The sequence below is a fragment of the Cygnus atratus genome, chromosome 12, assembly GCF_013377495.2.
Source record: "Cygnus atratus isolate AKBS03 ecotype Queensland, Australia chromosome 12, CAtr_DNAZoo_HiC_assembly, whole genome shotgun sequence".
NCBI classification, from domain to species: domain Eukaryota; kingdom Metazoa; phylum Chordata; class Aves; order Anseriformes; family Anatidae; genus Cygnus; species Cygnus atratus.
Genome location: NC_066373.1, coordinates 6,864,242 through 6,883,946, shown reverse-complemented (window position 1 = coordinate 6,883,946; position 19,705 = coordinate 6,864,242). Strand labels below are relative to the sequence as shown.

The 19,705-nt window shown below is 40.9% G+C and overlaps 1 protein-coding gene across 3 annotated transcripts in view; it reads right to left on the bottom strand.

Moving 5' to 3' along the window:
* Positions 1-13,502, bottom strand: part of ADAMTS18 (ADAM metallopeptidase with thrombospondin type 1 motif 18) — an 80,082-nt gene extending 66,580 nt beyond the window's left edge. For 2 of the 3 annotated variants that reach the window (XR_004778165.2, XM_035543675.2), the window contains exons 1-3: positions 13,241-13,502; positions 13,000-13,084; positions 10,814-11,130 (exon numbers count right to left, since the gene is read on the bottom strand). Coding sequence is in view for 2 of the 3 variants with exons in the window: in XM_035543675.2 (XP_035399568.1) it covers positions 10,814-11,130; positions 13,000-13,084; positions 13,241-13,342 (504 nt within the window). In the remaining variant the exon portion in view is untranslated. Of the gene's footprint in view, positions 1-10,813; positions 11,131-12,999; positions 13,085-13,189 lie in introns of all 3 variants that reach the window. The other variant, XM_050713253.1, reaches the window with a different exon arrangement.
* Positions 13,503-19,705: the final 6,203 nt, after the last annotated feature.

The window sequence follows — 19,705 nt, the reverse complement described above, 5'->3', positions numbered from 1 at the left end:
CATTAGTCTGATGTTCAGTGACACATTGCCCTGACTGTATGCTGCTCTGTCATGGCTCCCACCCTGTATTTGGGTTCATGCATGACCTTCACTGAGTGAGAGCTGTAGGACCCTGCCTCAGACAGTGAAAATGACCACCAAGGGGTCTCTGACAGGAAGAGGAATCACAAGAATCACCTAACTGTTTCTATAGGAGACTACATGTCCTCCTCTCTGCAATTATTCAGCTCTCCTACCAAGGGCAAAATACAAATAAGGTCTTGCCTCCTACAGGTGTTCCCAGGAAGACAGGTGTTAATATCCTTGCACCTTTTTGCAGGTCAAAGACTGTGAAATCCAACTCCTGTCAACCAAGGGAAACAAGCCTCATAAACTACTTTCCTCTTTTACTCTAAATGCCAGATTTTACTTCACCAAGACTTGATCAGGATTAGGCCAAGTAACCTCTTTACATTTACTTAGTTTTGACTTTGAATTTTTTGGTGGCCGTTGCACTTTCTTTACTCTTTTGTTTGTCACAATACCTTGGCAGCACAGCAGTAATGAAAACATTTGGTGTTAGTACACTGAAACACATCTGGCAGCTGCAGGCACCAGATGCCAAGCACTTCACTGCATTCTCCAGCAGCAGTAGCAGCAGCTGGTTCTCTGGGAAGCCACCTGAACTCCTGCTTCATTTCATGTCTGGCTGCTGTTAGTCTAAGCAGTCCCTGAGAATAGGATACAGGCAGTCTGTAGATGGGTTTTTCTTTGTCTTTCAGGTAGGCCATTTTCCTCCATTTTGTAACTCAGGAAAATCTGATTATACAGTATTACCTTGGATTATTTACAAGATGGGTTTTAGGGTCTGCCAGTGGAAACTGACATGCTTCACTTTCTTGATGAGCCAGCAGTACCCTCCATTTGAAAAATGCCTTTCTAAGCCAAAGAGTAATTGTAGTAATTTTACCCAAAGAAATGGTGTGCCTCTTTATTCTAAGGCCAAGATGATACATGGAGGAACTCTCCTGAGGACAGGTTCTGATCCAGAAAAGCCAGCATAAAACCTTTTACTCTCCACAAGCTTTAGAGGAAGCCCCTAAACCAGCAAATACCTGTCAATGACAGTGAAAGATACTGTGGTGCAGGAATCAAAGGATATCAGCTGCTCGCTTCTGTCTCAGCCTGGAAGTTGTCCTTTTTCTCCCCTTTGCTCAACCTTTTGCTAGAGGCGAGAAAACAATCTGATCATCAGTACGCGATGTTGGGAATGCAAAAAATATCCATGCAGCCTTCAGCATGGCTTCTAGCATGAAGAGCAGCCAGCAATCAGAGAAAGAAACTTGGGGCTGGAGATACTGTTGTGGTAGGCTGGTCTCTACGGTGATTTCACAGACAGCTATTGCAAACAATGTAAGTCTGTAGAGCAGACTATAAGGAATGATCCTCTGACAGAAGAAGTAGCAAAAAAGTGCAAAAGTGACAGAAACATTTTTCTCATCTGTACTGTAATTATCCGCAGATCCATGGTGGGCTGCAGAAAAATCAGGCTGGCCCTAGACCAAGATCAGTACTATAATCCTTAATTTATACTTGCATCAACCAAGATAAGTAGTGCAACTTTCTATCAAGTGTTAGCAGGAAATTAAACTGGGTAGCCACATGTTTTAGAAAAGTTTAAACTTTCTTCTCTGACACTGTTTTACACCATTTATACCTACCCTATACCATGACCAGATAATACTTCAATTACAGTATTAACTGAAAATATTTGAGGTTTAGTCTAGCCTAATTTTAAGACCTACTGTTTTCATGACTTCTTCCAAAAAAAAAAAAGAATGTGTCACATAAGACAAGCTTGCTCAAGACAGATTTATTTTTAAATGCTCAGTCTCTTCACTGAAATGCATTAATTTGCATGAAGAAAAAGCAAATCTGTTTTTAATTTCATTATTTAAAAAAAAACTAATTATATTCTGATGTTACATAAATTTTATATTGTATGGCAAAGAAACTGCAGATCTGAAGACTAATCCATGTTTCATTAGTTTGTGTATTCTGCCACAGAATATAATATTATGTTCTTAAATTAGTTGGAAGCCACACTGTGCTGGAGAGTAGAAAAACAAAAGTGAGGGCTTAAGCTAGGTCAAGCATATTTTGTATAGGTCCATTAAAAATCTCATTACATTAATATTAATAAAGATGTTGAGACACAAAAGTCCTTCAATTAACATATATTAGGCAGGCAGGCACAAGCATTCAAGTGATCCCACTGTGAACAGCAAGAATCCAGTCCTCACAGCATAAAGCCATGAGAGTTGTGTACATAGTGGGGCAGCTAGAAATGTTAATGCCACAGAAGAGTGAAAAGGCAATACCCTATTGTCTCTTCAAGTAAATATCACTTTATTGCTTCAGCTTCCTCTTCTATTAAATGCATTTATGCTGGACCTTGCTATTCCAGTAACAATAACTTCAAGACCTGTTATCTTTGTCATCAGACTTTTTTGTTTTACTAATTTCTGTCAGGAACTAGCTGTGATGCTACCTACGAGACTCAGGAAAAGAATTTTCATCTGACTGTATAAATTGTTTGTAGATTTCCCCAGCTTATGAACTAACATTGTAAAAAAGAAATTAACTTGACTGTTCCAGAAATTACTCCGGAATATAATGGTTCCCACGGTACTAAGCTTCAACCATCAAGACTCATTCACTTGCATATGACCTGATTATTTGACATTTCTTCACCCTCATTCTTAGTGACTTCCGAGCACGATAAACAATAAAAGGTTACTGATGTCAACCTATTATGAGTCTCTTCCAACACACAGTAAAGCCAGTACTGAAGCTTAATTAATACATTTGTAAATTGTGCTGAGCTGCAAGGCATTATGATTTCGGGTTTCTGTAAATGTTTACCTCGAAGCTTTAGTCAACGCTCTACTGTCTGAACCAAAGATAAGTTCTGCTTCCATCAGCTATTCACAAAGCTGGTCAAATCACTGTCAGAGCAAATCAATAGGAAATTCCTTTAGCATACTGTAATTTATGGTAGACCTGCAGCAACAGAATTGGGATTAAAATGGGATAAGAAAAGGCACGAAAGAACCAACATTTTTGCTCCCAGTGACATGATCAAAAAGACAGAGGAAAACCTTGTTTGTAATGTAATTATCCATTAAGGTTCAATTCAGATACCATTTAAGGGCTAGTCAGAGCCTTCCTAACACAAAATGATTGGGTTTTAGAAAAAAGATAATGAAGTCTGAGCTTCAGCTGATAGAACTTGCAGTAGGTTCAGTGCTAGCTCTCACTGCAGGTCCAGTGGTAGCTCTCACCACAGATAACTAAGTTTAACCCTTCTCCCACTAGTTCACTGAGAGAAGACCATTACAAAATGTGTCACACAGAGCTAACAACTGTGCGTGATCAGGAAATTAGAGGGAACACTTCTGATGACTAAATAGACTGTTCACTTTAGTGGGGGTGTTGTCAGGTTATCGCTGAACACTGCAACTTCCAAAGAAAAAGACAGGTATTTTCTAGAAATCTCCCGGAGAAATCCATAGGTCCACAGCAATACTTATGCCCAGGAGACAGTGAAATCAGATGCAAATAGCTCTGAAATTGTCTTATAGAATCATCTGATAAATTATTGGCATCACAGCTCTGGATGCCTTTGTACAGCATGGCCCCAGCTTTTATCTTACCCCATCCATGGACTGCAAATTTCAAAACCATAGAAGTTGAGAACAGTTGTCAGACTTCTGCCCTTCTCTCATTGTTGGCAGTATTGGACAGCAGTCTCAGTGATCAAACTAAATCTCTTTTGAGTATGGGGCACGCTGTGCATCACAATCATTGCAAATCTGAAAGCATTATCTTAAATAACTTGTACACATAAACATAACTGCGATTCAAAAACTTTAAGTGCCAAACCAGTGTACTGGTTGTACAGATAGACTAAGGAGGAAGCAAGTTTGAAAAAACAATGTTTAAGAACAGTTTTGATATCACTGTTTGCTCAAATTAAGTGGACTGTGCCGCAGTACCAGGGCACAACCAAGATACTCTTCTGCTTTTCACTCACTCCACTGCTGTGTGTCATGTATGGAGCTGTGGGAGTGGGCTGCTTGAGTTGGACTTGAACTACAGTTTCACAGGCTGTCATTGTGGTTTGGGTAAACAAAAGACTTCAGATTCTGGGTATGCAAACCTGGTATCTTCCTCAAGCACTTTTGAAGTGGAGGAAGGGGAAAAAGAGAAATAAAGTCTTGTTTAAGTTAATTATTAGTAACTGAAAGCGGCTATTAGTTTTTATAATTTGCCTCTAAAAAAGGGAAATATTTTAGATGTTCAGTAGTTCATGGCTGTGGAGAATATGTTGCATCTCAGCAGCAGAGATGGTATGGTCCAAACAAAATAGTAGCACTTAAAATAAAAATCCTCATTTACATCAAAGACATCCTGTTATGAGGAGGTCAAGTCTGCACAGACAGGTCATCCTCTCCTGACCCTTATGAGGGCATTTGACTATTAGCTTCTCTCAAACGGACTAGGGAAACTGTGGGAACTAAGCTTTGTGGAAAGATTTTGCTACAGCGAGAAAAATGCTGATGTTTCAAGTATAGATAAAGTCTAGTGATTCATTCAGAAGTCACAAGACTGCTTCTTAGAAAATAAAGGTCAGGACAAGCTGCCTATCTACACACAAGTGGACGACCCCGTTTCTGGAACTGTTTTTAGGGTGCAAGCACCGGTGCTCACAACAGCATAAAGTTTGTTCTGAAATACACCAACAATTTCCATGCTCTTACTGCCAGTTAAGCAATAATGGAGCAGACAAAAATAACTTAGAGGACTACCTCCTGTGGGCAGTCTTGAGAACTGTTCTATGTTCACAGCCACTGTGCTCAGGCTGATGGAGCCAAACTGCTCATACTCGGTGGTTGTGTTTCCTCTATGTATGTTCAAGGGTTACAGGTTTTGTTTGTTTGTTTGTTTGTTTTTTTAATAAAACCTGGAAGAAACACAACCTCTATTATTCCTACTGTCCAGTAGAGACAGATTATTCCTCCAACATTAATCCTGTTTAACTCCATATCTTACCTTTGAGGAATCAGTAGGATCACAATGCCTGGGATAACACTGTCTTTGTCTTGCAGAGTTAAAACCAGAGTTGAACAGAAAGCTTATCTGACAAATATGGAGGAGGGCAATCAATAACCTAATCATGCAATTCATTTCCTATCAGCAGTCAATGCAAGGCTGAGATCAAAAATATTTTGTATTTGTCTAGTATAATTTAAAATATCTTCAAGAATGTGGCTTTTTTTTTTTTCACTGTCACCTCATTTTCCTTGGAAAATTTTTCCTTCTTTCCTCTTTGCTGTATTATGGGATGAATAATGACCCAATGTCCATCAAGATGGTGGACAAAGTGATGATCCTGTGAAATATGATTTGTTTTATAGAGGATAGAGATGTATTGGTGTATGAATATAAAGAAGGTTAAAGAATGTATGTTCCATATGCTGTTCATTTTGTTCTCGTGTAACAGCAAAAATTATAGAATTTGTATATTGACTTGTGGATGGACTAAAATAGCTTTTAGAATGAAACAAATCTTCTCTTCAAGGTCCTACTGGGCCAAAAGCTGTTTTTACAGCTGTAGGTTTCTAAAGGAACTTCATTGCAAACAGCAATTGTTTTGTACTTTTACCACCAGTCTGGCTCACTGATTATGATGGGGGTTTGTCTGAATAAGAACACCGGGATATATCTCAATAAACTTAATTGGACTTAAAGTGTGAGCTCTAGGTATAAGAAGTTGTTAGTATGAACTTAATACTAATATGGGGTGCAATTAAATGACTACAAGGCATGGTTACATGAGTTGCCTTGCGTGCCTGCCTCTTAGGTGGCCAGACTGTGCTAAGAGGCTTTAATTTTGTGGCTTCTTTGATATTTTGAGAAAAGTCCTGCCCTCAGACATGCACACACAACTACCAGCGAATTAATACACCTCCTGTTTATCTCTCAGAGCTACATCTAACCCTTTCTCCAGTCATAGACTCCTCTGACAGCTCAGTGAGTGTAACATGATTCATCCTTCCCTCCTCTCTCTTCCCTTGACTAGACACTAACAAACACAACAGAACTTGAGACAAGAGAAAGAGGCCCCTTATAATGAAAGATTCAATCACATCTTACCAAAAACAAAGGAGGGCACTAGCTAGTGCATGAAGCTGACTCCACTTTTCTAATTGAGGTACATAAATAAAAGGGGCGGAATGGCCCATATTCTCTTCTAGCATAAGCAGGTGCAGTCTGTCAGGCCTCCATGCTAGCACATTTGTTTAGGGCTGAATTTGGTCTAAACAATAAAACTCTGTATCATACAGTTTTAAAGGACTTGAACTGTTCCACTGAACTGTGCTGATTTTCTCTCTGACCCAAAATGCAGATGCATGTCTCCTCTATGATGTAATGGTAGGAGCAGTCCTTTATGTTGTACATGTTTTTTTCTTTTTTCATTGGGGGGGGGGGGAGCAGGGGCACATGCTTTGTATTTGCCATGTGCCCTCACCTCTCCTCCACCAAATAGCAGCAACATTCCCACAAATGCTATATATAAAAACCAACTCATTCATTATGATCAGTATTTTCTATATTTTGTGTATTGGACTACAATGTAAATTTGTTTGACTCTTAAAGAGAGGGTTCTTGTTCACAAGGGGAGTGTGATTTCAGTTCCTAAATGCACAGTTATCAATTACTTTTAAGACTGTCTCTAGAACACAACTTGACTACTGACAACTCTGGGATTCTCTTTCATTCTGCCCTGATTTACTGTGCGACTGCAAACCACTCGCTTTATACAAGAGGTTATGTATACATAGACCTAACATATGCAGCACATAAGGAAACAGAAAGGAGACAAAAAGCATGTAAATAGAGACAAATCAACACACAAACAGTAGTAAGGCTTTTAAAGACAGAGTCATCCTGGAAGTGGGTTTAAAGATAGTGAACCTGACATAGATACCTGTTTTTAACAGAGGATAGAGTGCATAGTATGTGTATGAGGATGGGCAAAGGGGCAAGGGCAAGTAGTTGGGAATACAGAAATGGCCAAACTGAATACTTCCTAAAAAAAGATAAAAATAAGTCTTATTCTAACAGTGGCCTGCACCACCTATTTCAGAAAAGCTGAAAAAAACCTTGGTTATGTGGCCCTGGCTCCCAATAATATAGCTAAAGGCAAATATAAGTAATGATATATTACTAAATAATATCAGTAATAATAAACTATAATTTGAATAAGTAAGAATTAACTCAAGACAGGAGCTTGGAAAAAAAATGGGGAAGAATGAGCAGCTTGAATTGAACACACAAACATAGGATGAAACAGCAAGACAAACCAGCGGCCTGGATGTACACATAGGGAAAGCACAAGGAACTTGAAGGAAAATCCAAGAAGTCATTCTTGACTATCAGAAGAGTTTTATTAAAAGTGACAATGAACATCAGTGGGGAAAGCAGTTGAAAAATTTACAGGATTTTCTATTTGAGCCACATTAAGACGATGACAAAGGAAGAAACTAATTTTATATTTACAAATGTAAATGAACTCACTGACTCAAAGTTAGAAGAGTTAAACAAACAAACAAACAAACAAACAAAAAAAGCAGCCCTGAGAGTGAGGAAGTATTAGCAAAATATATGAACATGAAAAAAAAATTATCACAGCTTCTTTGGAGATAATGTATTATCTTCTCTACAGATAGTCCAGAACACATTTTTATGAAGGCATAGAAACTACACCTGTCTTTTGAGCATTTTTGATAAATTGACTGAATGACTCTGTGTTGTAGACCATGAGCCCAAATTCTACTAAATCTGACACTCTATTACCAAGAAAGTATGATGCTGTTACTGAAAGCCTGACAGTGAAGCAGGCACTTAAGAAGATCTAAACAAGATTTCTTGCATACAAGTTAATTTCATCAAAATAAATAAATAAAAACCAGTTTTCTTGCTGCATAGCTGATGCTCCAGCAAATAAAGGATGCTGACTGAAGCAAAAGTGTACAGAAGAAAGCAGGTTTCGCATTGACAATCAAAATACCTAAACACTATAAAGATGAAAAGGCAAGAGGCAGTACTCATAGTAAATTTGTACACACTATCCTAAAATGCTAACTTAATTTACATGAGCACTTATTCAGATAAAGAACGTGGACCCAGTTTTGCCTTTTGACACATCAAGGAAATTGCATTGACTGATGGAAACATTCAGTCTCGAATCAACAAGTCAGCCTAAAAACGTGAGGCCTTAATGTCAACTAAGCTATTAAAGTGCAAGATATGTCCATCTCTTAATAGATCTATACTGAAGAAACAAATTCTTGCTCCTTTCCAGTGTTAAGTTAAGGTCATCCTGCCTAACAAACCATTTCATATAGACTCTCAAAAGTCCACTCTGCAGGCAATGGCAGATAACAGACAACTGAATGACTGAGTACTCTAGGTCATCCAAAAAATTAGATCAAAGAGTCCCTGTAGTCTATTGAAATGCAATTGCTTCCAAATCACATTGTGGTGTTCCAGGCTTGAAAGAATGGGTCAGTGCAGTTTTATTGTAGAGAAGCTATTGCTAATGAAAGGAACAATGGAAAGATTAGTGCTACCAACCATACAGAAGAAACACCACTTTCGGTTTAATTGCAGTGAACAAAACAAATAGGAAAGAAGGGCAACCAAGTGACAAAAGTAGTTGGTGCAAAGAGGATATAGGAGCTATTCACAAGGTTCTCTTGATCACAGCACAGCATCCAGACTTAACATATGATCACTGAATTTGGATCACAGTAAAGATGACGTGGTTGTCATTACAGACAGCTGACGACACATTTTTAAGAAGGCAGCCTTGCAAACTGGAAGACTAAGAACCCTGTTGATAATTTTCCTGATATTCACTAGGTGCACTGAAATTAATGGATGGATAGGGAGAAAGAAACAATTATACTTTATTTGTGATACTGACTCTGCAGGAGATTATTGTAAGGTTTACTTCACTTACCAGTTTAAAATAACAGTTTAAGGTGAAATCTGTTGAATCTTGGAACTGATTAAAGAAAGAGACAGATTATAATTGATGATAGTGTAGGTACTGAAAATGTTCTGCCATAATAAATTTGTTCAAGCCACAGTATTTATTCTCTTTTGATCAGTTTCTGGATCTTTTCTAAGTAAAGCTTACCAGTCATAACAATCTCTATGTCGAGACAGTGGTAAAAGATCCATTTCAGTCTCAGTTAAGATCACCACATTCTGTTTCTCTGTGACCTGAGGCAGACTTGAACCTTCCTTCTCCAGACAAGACATGACAAGCCCAGCTTTACTTAGCTCATAAAGCATGTTAGAAAACAGAACGTGACCAAACAGGGGAGATCACCCAAATTTTAACTGTTGTATGTAGGTAGAGCACTTCCCTTAGAGGAAATGGCAAACACTGCAATGAGTGAAAATGGCTTTTGTCTGAATAAAAACAATAAAAGCTTGTAGTTTTGAAAATTAAGCTTTTACAGAAATTCACAACTAAGCATATCTGATATTGAGACTTCAGGACTCCAAACATAAAAACAAAAGAAAATTTCATTCCTGTTCCTGGCACCTGCTCCAAAGTCACATTTGCAACCATTCAAATGAACTATAAAATATTAATTCCTTCAAACTACTGTGACTGTTGTGACCCACACAGGAGAAAAAAAAAAAAAAAAAGTAGAGCATACAAAATATAATCCAGACTACTTCAACCAATTATCAGTATTCAACAGTTCTTCCAAGTGAACCACCCTCTTCTCAAGTCACTGATTACTATTTCAAAGGAAACACTGGATGTCTGAAGTGCCCCTCTTTTGGTCCCATCATGCAGTTTAACAGCCCTTATGGTCAAGCACCTTTGCAAGAGAGATTTCTAGAGGGTGACCTAACATATCCTCTGGACCTTAATGAACTACACAACATAAGGACAGCGTCATATAACCTAACATTGTTGAATCTCCCTTCTTTAATCTGCATTCATAGCAGACTGCATGAAAGGTGTAAAATCTTTTGCCTAAAAGCCATCAATAACCATTAATTCTGTAGATGACTATTCTGAGTTAAGTCAGTAAAGACTTCTCTGCAGGCAAAGAGCACTGTCAAATATATTTTGGAAAAAAAAATCATTTGTGCATAATAATTTTTCATGAACTTGGATGACAGCCATAAATATAAAATATGCAAAGATAATATTTAACGCATTCATAAGAGATCAACTCGTCAAGATTTATAAACCAAAGTAGGCTGGAATTGTCAAAGGAAGCTAAGGGAAATTGGTTCGTAACTCCTACTGAGCTAGGAAATTCACCCTTCCTTAAAGCAGTTGACAAACCTAGGTATAATATTTTTTTCTCTTAAACTTATGGATTGATTTTTTCTTTATCCAAAGTAGTTCACAAAAGCAACAAGAACATTTACTTAAAAGCAGGTGAAAGGAGGAGAAACTATCACAAACTATACCAAATGAAAATTGCTATGGGCTAATTACTAGGACTACTGGTCAATCTTCTGGTTTTTCCTCAAAGACTATGGTAAAAAAATACAAAAGGTGTGATGCAGTTCAGTGGCTATAACTAAATCTCTTCTGTTAAATGCACTAGTGGTTTTAGGAAAGTCACCAAATGGTTTATGGTACATACATACAGATCTTTGCCAAAAACGCTACTGTTCCGTATATGAAAATACTTCAAACACTGATTTATTTTAAAGAAACACTTACCAAGCCTACACATGTAGATATTGCTACTGATGAGGTGCTATCATTCCTTATAAATCCCTGGTAGAAACACTGCTCAATGTCATGTTCCTGAGAATTTGAGACTCCATCTTTCCCGAGTACCTGGACAATAAAACTGTTGCTTAAAATGGTTGAAGGTTTAAGTTCTAAGTGAAGTTCCTGTCCAAATGCTGAAAATTTGTAGTGCAATGAACTCTTTGAACTCTGAGTTGATCTCTTTTTCCTAGTACTGTGCAAAACATTGTGTGAAATGTACGATCCACTGGAATCCACTTTGACAGGTGTCACAAATACATAATCTGTAACGATAAAAAAGTTAGCCATCAGCTTTAGCATCCAGCAAATAAGGTAAGTGTCGTTCTTACACAGTAAGCGGCAGGCTTTCAGTATGGTATGAAGAATTCCCTCATTTAAGGAAAGGCCTGAAAGCTCTACAGGCTATGTGTATATAGCCTTGACTGCGTATACTTATCCCTGTAAGTCACACAGGCTCTCAAACTGTGTTTGTTTCCTTTCTGCCCCACTGAGAGGTACAGACTAACTAGCATAGCTGTGAACATTCCCACAATCATTCTTCTGAAGACATTTGTCATCACCAGCAGATCTGTAGATTTTCCCCTCCCCCTGTATTAATTGCTGTCAAATGTGAAGGCTGCTTTGGTTTTAGTTTTTTTTTTCCTTCCCTAAGAATGCAGCAAATATTATATCACTGTAGGGGGAACCATGACTGGGACTTTGTAGAACTGTACCACTTGTTCAAATGGATTAAAGGATTAATTTATTAATGTCTTAACTGAGTGAGACCTCATCTCTTTGTAGTGACTTGATTAGACTGGGTTTCAAATTGTAATTGACCTTCAGCAGAAAGAGATTACATCCTACCTAATAACCTTTAGTCAGCCATTGCTAATTACATGTCAAAGAACTTTATTGTTCTGGATAAAATACGTGAAAAATTACAAAACTATTTGCAAGGAGAAGATCTACTCACAGAACCTAGGAAAGGAAAAAAAAAAAATAGAAGCCATGATCCAGCTAGCAGGCACCTAGCTTGAAGTACATGACCACTGCTATTGAACTACCCATACAGGGATTACTTGGATGCTGAAAGCTTGGTCTGAATTTTAGTCATTTGCTGAACTAGCACCATTGGCACCAGTTCCCAGTTATATGAGTAACTATGCTGAATAAACTGCTTCCCTGCCCCATTGAACCATTGAGCTGTACTTCTCTGCAAATACTTAAAGATGTCCACAGATTTGACAGTCAGACAATCCACTTCTAACACCCTTATGAAAGAAGAAAAAACTCTTCCTTCTTATGTTGTAACAGATGTTGCAAAAACTATCACTCTCCTCGCCTAAATAGATTTTATTGGACGCACATTAAGCTGAGCACATAACCAATGATAGGTTGTTTTTTCTTAGATGGTGGAAACAATACATCAAGAGCTTTCACTTTCCTCAAGTGGTGTGAATCAACGGCAGAAGTTGAGGACTCTAAGCAGGCTAGTGGCCAAAAAATGCAAGCAGCTGCTGGAGAGAGGGAATCCCCCAGTGAGCAGATGATAGGGTGCAAGAGGGTTTTCCTTTCTGCACCCTGGTGTGGTTCTCTATTGTACTTTGTTTCCACTCTCACCCAATAAAAAGTATACACTGCACTTCAAACTTCCCAAACTCATCAGCATCTAAGTGCTAGTCTCTGCACCCTGGGAACAAACTGCTCCTCAGCTCTCATTCACACGAGTCCTTTCTCTCCAGGTTTGCTTTCCCTTAGCCTGCACTGCTCTGCTTCCTCCGCCCTCCCACCCAAATCTTGTCATTACTTTTGTCTCATTGCTTCCATAACAGATGCATGAGGTTTTGTTGTTGTGGCTACATACACATTCATCTTCCTAATTGCACATGTAAACGTGGATGTATTTACCATCTCGTTTATTCATTCACTTTGCCTTTACCTATCATTCCTTTTAGCTTTTACACGCAGGGCTGAACAAGTTAATCTCTGCCCAGGGTTAGCTATTTTATGGCAGCCAACTTGCTTTCACTTTATGTTCCCTGAACACTGTGGCTTCTTCACTTTAAACGCTGTCTCCAAAAAAAAAAAAAAAAAAAAAAAGCATCCTTCACATACATCACATACATAGATACAGAAAGAGTTATACAAACCATGATTTAATTCACTGATGCTGATGCTGTCACTGGTTAAAGTTGCTGCATGAGACATGCAACAGAGGCAGCACAACTGAAGGGTCTGCAAGAGAAAAAAAAAAGAGAGAGAGAGAGAAAAGAAGCATTGGGCGAGATTTACTTGACAAGGGAAGGCAGAAAGACAAGGCACCAGAGACTGTGCAGTAACCTGGTATGCAAGTACTCTAGGCGATTGCAAAAGAAAGTGCTCTCGACCTGCCTTTACAGCGCTTCCAAGCCACGGGAGGGTCGGGAATTGCATGGAGCAGCCGCTGAGAACCGCAACAGGTACCGTCCAGCCGAGCAGCAGGAGACAGTCCATGTTCCGCCGCGCACCTGGAGCGCTGCTACCTGCTCCCCGAAGCGTGCGGCGGCCGAGCCCGGCTCCCCCGCATGGTCACCTGGGCTCTGCCCCGCAGCGGCTCCGGCGGCCGGCTCCGTGCACGGCGGCGGAGCCCATGGAGCGGCGCCCAGGTGAGCGCGCCCTCGCCGCCGGCGCGCACGCTTTAAGCCGCCGCCGCCGCCGCCGCGGGGCAGCGCTGCCTCCGGCGCCGCGTCTCGGCCCGGCCGCCGCCCGGGGGGCGCCGCGGAGCGGAGCGGAGGGGAGCGGGAGGGACCAATGGGGAGGCGGCGGGGCCGGGCCGGGCCGGGGTAGGGCTGTGCCGAGCCGTGCCGTGCCGTGCCGTGCCGTGCCGTGCCGTGCCGAGCCGGTCAGGGGCCGCGGGGAGCCGGGGGAGGCACCTGGGCAGGGGGCGGTGGGATGCGGAGGGTTTGCGGGAGGCTGGGCTGAGCAGGGGGGAGGCGGCCGCGGCACCTGCGGGGGGCTGAGGGACGAGGGGGGGGACGGAGGGTGGTGGAGGAGACGTGGGGCTCAGCCGAAATGACTGGGGGTCTCGGTGCGGGTGTTGGGAGAGGGGAGCGGGGTCCGGTATCAGCCATCCAGCTTTGTTTGGAGAGAATGTACTGGTGTGGTCCATTGTTTCCAAAGGCAGCTTCAAGGAAAACACGCAAACAATCAAAATCAAACACAGATAAGGGTGCCTGTGAAGGAAATCCAGCTGTGATAGCCAAGACCCACTATTGAGCACTTACTGTCCAACACTGATGTCCACAAAGGAGCTGACTGCACACCACCTACGTGTATTGAGCCAAAAGGAGCACCCAGTTCTGGTCTCGACTGGTCTAGTCCATGCTGTCAGGTTCCACTTCCCCTTCTACAGAAAACGTCGGTAAAGCAGGAAAGATCTGAATAATCTGAAAGGAAACGTAAAACCGAAGTTAATGGGACAGGTCAGGAATCAATACAGAACTTGTTTCTGATGGGTTTGGCTGCACTTACAGAAGTGTCCCTCACCCTGTGATCTCCCTTTTGTGCCAGAGAGTTTTCCTGTGTATGGCTCAATGCAATCTCACTCAAAATCTCCCTTGTCCCAGTGTCACACCACAAAAGTAAGCAGTAGCGGTGCCAATTTAAGGTGCCTGGCTGCTCCACTTGGCACACAAGCTGGAGGACACAATGGATGCAAGGTGAGCTGGAGCTCTACCTCCTTCACTGGGGGGCTCTTGACGACTGGGCTGGGGCAGTGGATTAGGCAGAGCAGGGACGCTTTCCTTTCTAAAGCACTGTCTGCCTTGAAACATTCAATAACTTCCCAGGTGTGGAATTTCTCCTTCACCTCTCTCTGTTTCCCAATGGTTTTACATCGTCACCTTGCTGAATATGTTGTGGTAAAGTTTCAAGACCTTTTTGTAATAACACAACTGTCACCTCCCACTGAGTGCATTCAAAAGAAATAGCTGGCTACAACTTAGCGTTTGTCACAGCAGAGCAAAACACATAAAACATGCTCTGAAGAGTAGATAATAGGAGAAAATATAAAACTATAGTGCTGTAATTTTATAATCAGCCTTCAACACCCTGAACAGACAGACTTGAGTGTTTTCAGCAGACCACCTGACTGTGAAGACTGACATTTTACTTGCTGTGAGGGGAGGGAAATAAGTATGGATTTCTGGCAATTATAAGAATTGTTTAAAAAAGAAAACAGCAAGAACAACATCAAAACTTTCACCACAAACCAAGCACCACTGAAGAGAGTTTTGCGCTTGCTTTCTGTGGAGTTAAGACTTCACCCTGGGGATTTGTAGTTTCTGAGTGTGATCAAAGAAGAAGAAAAAAATGTGATACTGCTTTGCGTGCCTATAAATGACATGTGTCCAAATTTGATTTGGCATTAGGCAGGGGACCCCAACCTTTCTTGGCCTGTAGGCAGCAACATTGATCAGTTCACATGCTCAGACAACATCACACTTTGCTCCCCCAGTCAATCAAGACCCCAGCAGTGACGGTCATAAACATCAGAGAATCCTGCAGGCAGCTCGTTACCATGTGCAAACATAGTTACCATGCGAACCCTTAGAGAAATAAAGCACCACAGTCAGCTGGGCGGTAAACAACGTGGTGTCAGAGGGTTTTCTCTCGCCCCCCACTCCCTAGCATTTCCCACCTCAGATGACCAGCCAGAATATATTGCTTCAGAGGTGATCATTACCATGCTATGGCCTGTCACTGGACTCCTGTCTTCTTCCCAGGCTGTCAGGGTGGATGCTGCTTCATGCTGATCAGTTCTGTAGTGTTTTCAGTGGGTCTTTTCCTTCCCGTTTTCTTCCCTTACTGTTTGTATCCACCTGCTGCAGTTGGTTCTATCTACAAGAGAATGAATACAAGGAAATGTGGCATTCCAGCAGAAATTTGTCACCTATAAACAGCATTGCACTACCCATAATGGACTTCTTGTGGAAGATCTCCAGCATTATGACATTCATCTAGGTACCATGACTCAGAAAGTCAGGATTTCTTTCTTATCTACAAGGGAAGAGCAAATGTTTTGCTGTGCTATACCAGCAGCGAATTACTGCTTCACTTTCATCCCCATACTGAGTCTTGCAAGAGCACAGCCAAGTTCCACCCAGGTGTCTCATCCATCCGCTCTAGGTATATCATACTGGGGTGCAAACTCTCCACACATATCATCTTGATGTCTGGATGCACAGATATTGAGTGTTCTTGTTTCCACCCGCTAGCTTATTGCAGGAAAAGGATGATTGTTTTCTATAACTTTGTATTTCCTAATTCTGAATCCATCTTTTCTTGTGAAATTCTATAGATTTTTTTTTTCCCCTAAGAACTATGATATCATGGCCATAGTGATAAAGAGTCTCTGGAAACACAGAACTCATATTATTGGTAACACATCTGATGGGCATGCAGAAGAAATATGCCCTGAATAAAAATGCCATCATGTTTGTTTTGCCTGCTTTGTTAGAGCAAATTCTGTATTATGAGAGACATTTTTGACTACTGAGATGAGTGAATCATTCATAGAAGTCTGTTGTCTGATAGCTACCACCTCTTCCTCTGTCAACCTCAGTTATTTTTCCAGACACATTTGTATTAGAAATTAATCTGAATAATTTATACGATACCTAAATAATATATGATTGGACAACTGGGAGCAGGGTACTTCCAATGAGAAAGTGGAACAGCGGGGGCTTGTTTTAATCAGGAACTTTAGTCACATGGCACTGAGTGAATAAAAATAGTAGAATCAGAACAAATAAAGTTTTTGCTAACTCTGCATTCAGTTTCTGCAACTTTGCATTGCTACTTGACCATTTCTGTGACTATTTCTTACCAGGCTACATATTTGTTGGATTATTCAGGGTACTTCCAGGTTAATATCTGTGCTCTCTGTTTCTCCTCATGGAGATGTTTCACTCTTGTGAAGCTTTGGCTTCAGTTACAGTGAGTGCTGATTAACCACATGCTAGGTGAAACTCCTTGTGGAAAAGTCTTCATGGAAATGTCTTTACAAATGAAAATGGCCCTCTTTAGAATTAGCTGGTAGTTTTCAAGACCCATCACGTTCATCTTTGTCACAAGTCAAGTAGGCTCCATATTTTGTTATGCTCCATACATACCACAACTTTTAAGGTTTTTCATTCTTGTACTATTCATTGAATAATCTCAAGGCAATTTGTGAATTTATATAATTTATCTACAGAGTTCGGCAACTGTTACTCAGCTGTAGCAGGAAAAAACATCCAATCCTGCAAAATATGAGCAACTTGAAAAATAACTCGTGGAAGGATTACATAGATATACATATAGATGACATGTAGTGGCAGGGATGCAATCATCTGGTACAAAACTACACTTGTATGGCTGTCCATATGTTATCTAACCCACTCCATACCATTCAGTTAAAGAAGAGGTGAGAGCTCTTCAGCTGGCACAGATGACCAAAGCTCCTCTGTCGGGCTGATTTACAGAATCTGGGCAGACCTGCTACTGCAACTCTCCTGCCAGAAAGATCCCTCCTGCAGAAAGGAGGTCGTAAACAAAAGTTCATGGCTGACCTCCCTGCCACAGGGAGCTCATCAGGTAGGGTATGGGGGCACAGCCGGAACACGACGCATCCCGGAGGACTGACTGCCGACTTCCCCTCCAGCTAGAACAGCATTAGCAGTACTCTTACTTCCATGGAGTACATTTATAAAGCACTAGACAGTACTGTGATGTCTGCTAACAGCAGATCTACTCCTGTACCATATCCTTTCCTCTCTCCCTGAACGTTAAAGGCTACTCTCATAAAACGAAACAATGAGGCCTTCTTTGTTTACTTCCGTGAAATCTGAAGCTGGCTACAATATTCTCAGGAACGGAAAATGCTAGTCTAGCATATTCCCAAAAGCACATACAAAGCACACTTCAGCATTTCTAGCCAGTGTACAGTTTATAATATGAGCTACTGTAATAAAGTTGCTTTTGCATGATGGTTAATTGCATTCTTCAGTGACACATGGCATGGGCTATACCATGTCACTGGTTATTCTGTTTATAGGTAACTGTATTTCAGCTGACATGGAAACTGGATAAGTAAAAACATCTACTGGTTGAGTTGGTGTGGTTCCTCCATTAATTCATGTTCCTTAAGGACCTGAAAAGTTCACAGAATAAAATTCCACTGTCTCTCCAGTTGCTGTATTAAATTCTGCTTTCTGCAGAAGCCTCAAAACGTGGTGTTAGGACCGAAGTTATTTCCTCAAATGGTCTCTAAACCCACAGTTTTCAGATTGCATCCTATAAATCCTGGCAAACTCCAAGCAATAAAGAGTAATCTCAGTGGAATAGGTTTTCACCACCATTTACAGTAATATTTTCTGTCAATAAGCCCCTAAGTTCATTTCACATAGCTTTTTAATCACAGCCACTGGAAAAGGAGCTTGATCCAGCATTCCTCCTGTACCCAAACTCCCAATGAAATCAAAGAAACAATGTTTACATTTTTTCCTCACCCAATTTGCACGTAGCACTCGGCTGTTATAGTCCCAAATAAATGCTTTTGATTACGAATATTAAACACAATTTTCTGCTTACATGCATTTCTCTGTATTGCACAGCATGTCCATCCTAATTTGATTAGTTCTACACATTTATTTGTGCTAGCTGGACATCCTACTTTCTGGCAAGGAGCATGAAGTTCCAGCTATCCTGCTGACTTGCTACTATTGTACTTTCTCTGTCCTGCCACACAAGAGATTTGGGCTCAGGAGCGGAACTAAACCCACCTCCGTGCTGGGTGCTTACGGCTGACATACAGCAACTTCACAGAGCAATGGTCTGCATTTCTCTCGCAGGCAGTGCTTTAGGCTAATGCTTAGATTTTAGACAAGATTAACTGACTTGCATTTCCAGTGTCACCAGCAATTTTTAGAGGGGGAGGGGAGGCCAAGGAAGACAGAAAGACAGCCTAAAAACTCGGCGAGTAGCATTGCTTTGGCTTAGATCCAGATGTCACAAGTTGCTGCCACGGTGTCCCAACACACTGCGGCTGGAAAGTGAACAGGGGGAAGCTGCAGCTCAGTACATGGGGGCTCTGTCACACACCCACACCAAAATTAAATGAAAATGTCCATCACTAATAGAAGGAAAATAAAAGCTGTCATTGTGGGTGGCCCGACTATGGCTTTGCAAGCAGTACATTTTAGAAGAGTTTTCCTGGAACCTTTCCAAGTGTAATTAAAGAACAGGTACCTCCAAACTCACAGAATTCTAATAAAAACAATTATGCAGTTTATAACATTGTGCACGTGCCAAAATTTGTATTTATATAATGGATCAAAAATGGCATGGGAGAAATCGTGCAGTCCAGCAGGTTCAAAGATCCACTTTGAAAATGCTTTTCATAAAGACTGGTTTGCACTATACCCGGAAAGCTGTGTAGCCTATGGAGTCACAGAGATGTATTTAAAACTCCTGCAAATTACTTCTAAGACACTAGTATTGGTTTCAGACATACTTTGGCATAATGCGCAAGAAGGAAAGCCCAGCCTCTGTTGCAGTCAGCCAGCATCTGCACCCCAGAAAAGGATAAACCATGCCAAGAAAGAAAATCCACATGGAAGTTTCGACCTCTCTCTTCCATGATAGGAATGTATGAGGTTACTACAGTTCCAAAACAAATGGCACTGGAATGAAATGGTACCTCATTCATTGCTTATCAGTTCTTCTTTTCAACTCTGTAAATAAAATATACTTGTTTCATCCAGTAGATGTTCTTTTCTCCCCTACTCCTACTAGCATTGCTTCTTCTCACTCAGCCTTGACGTATTATCTTTATTT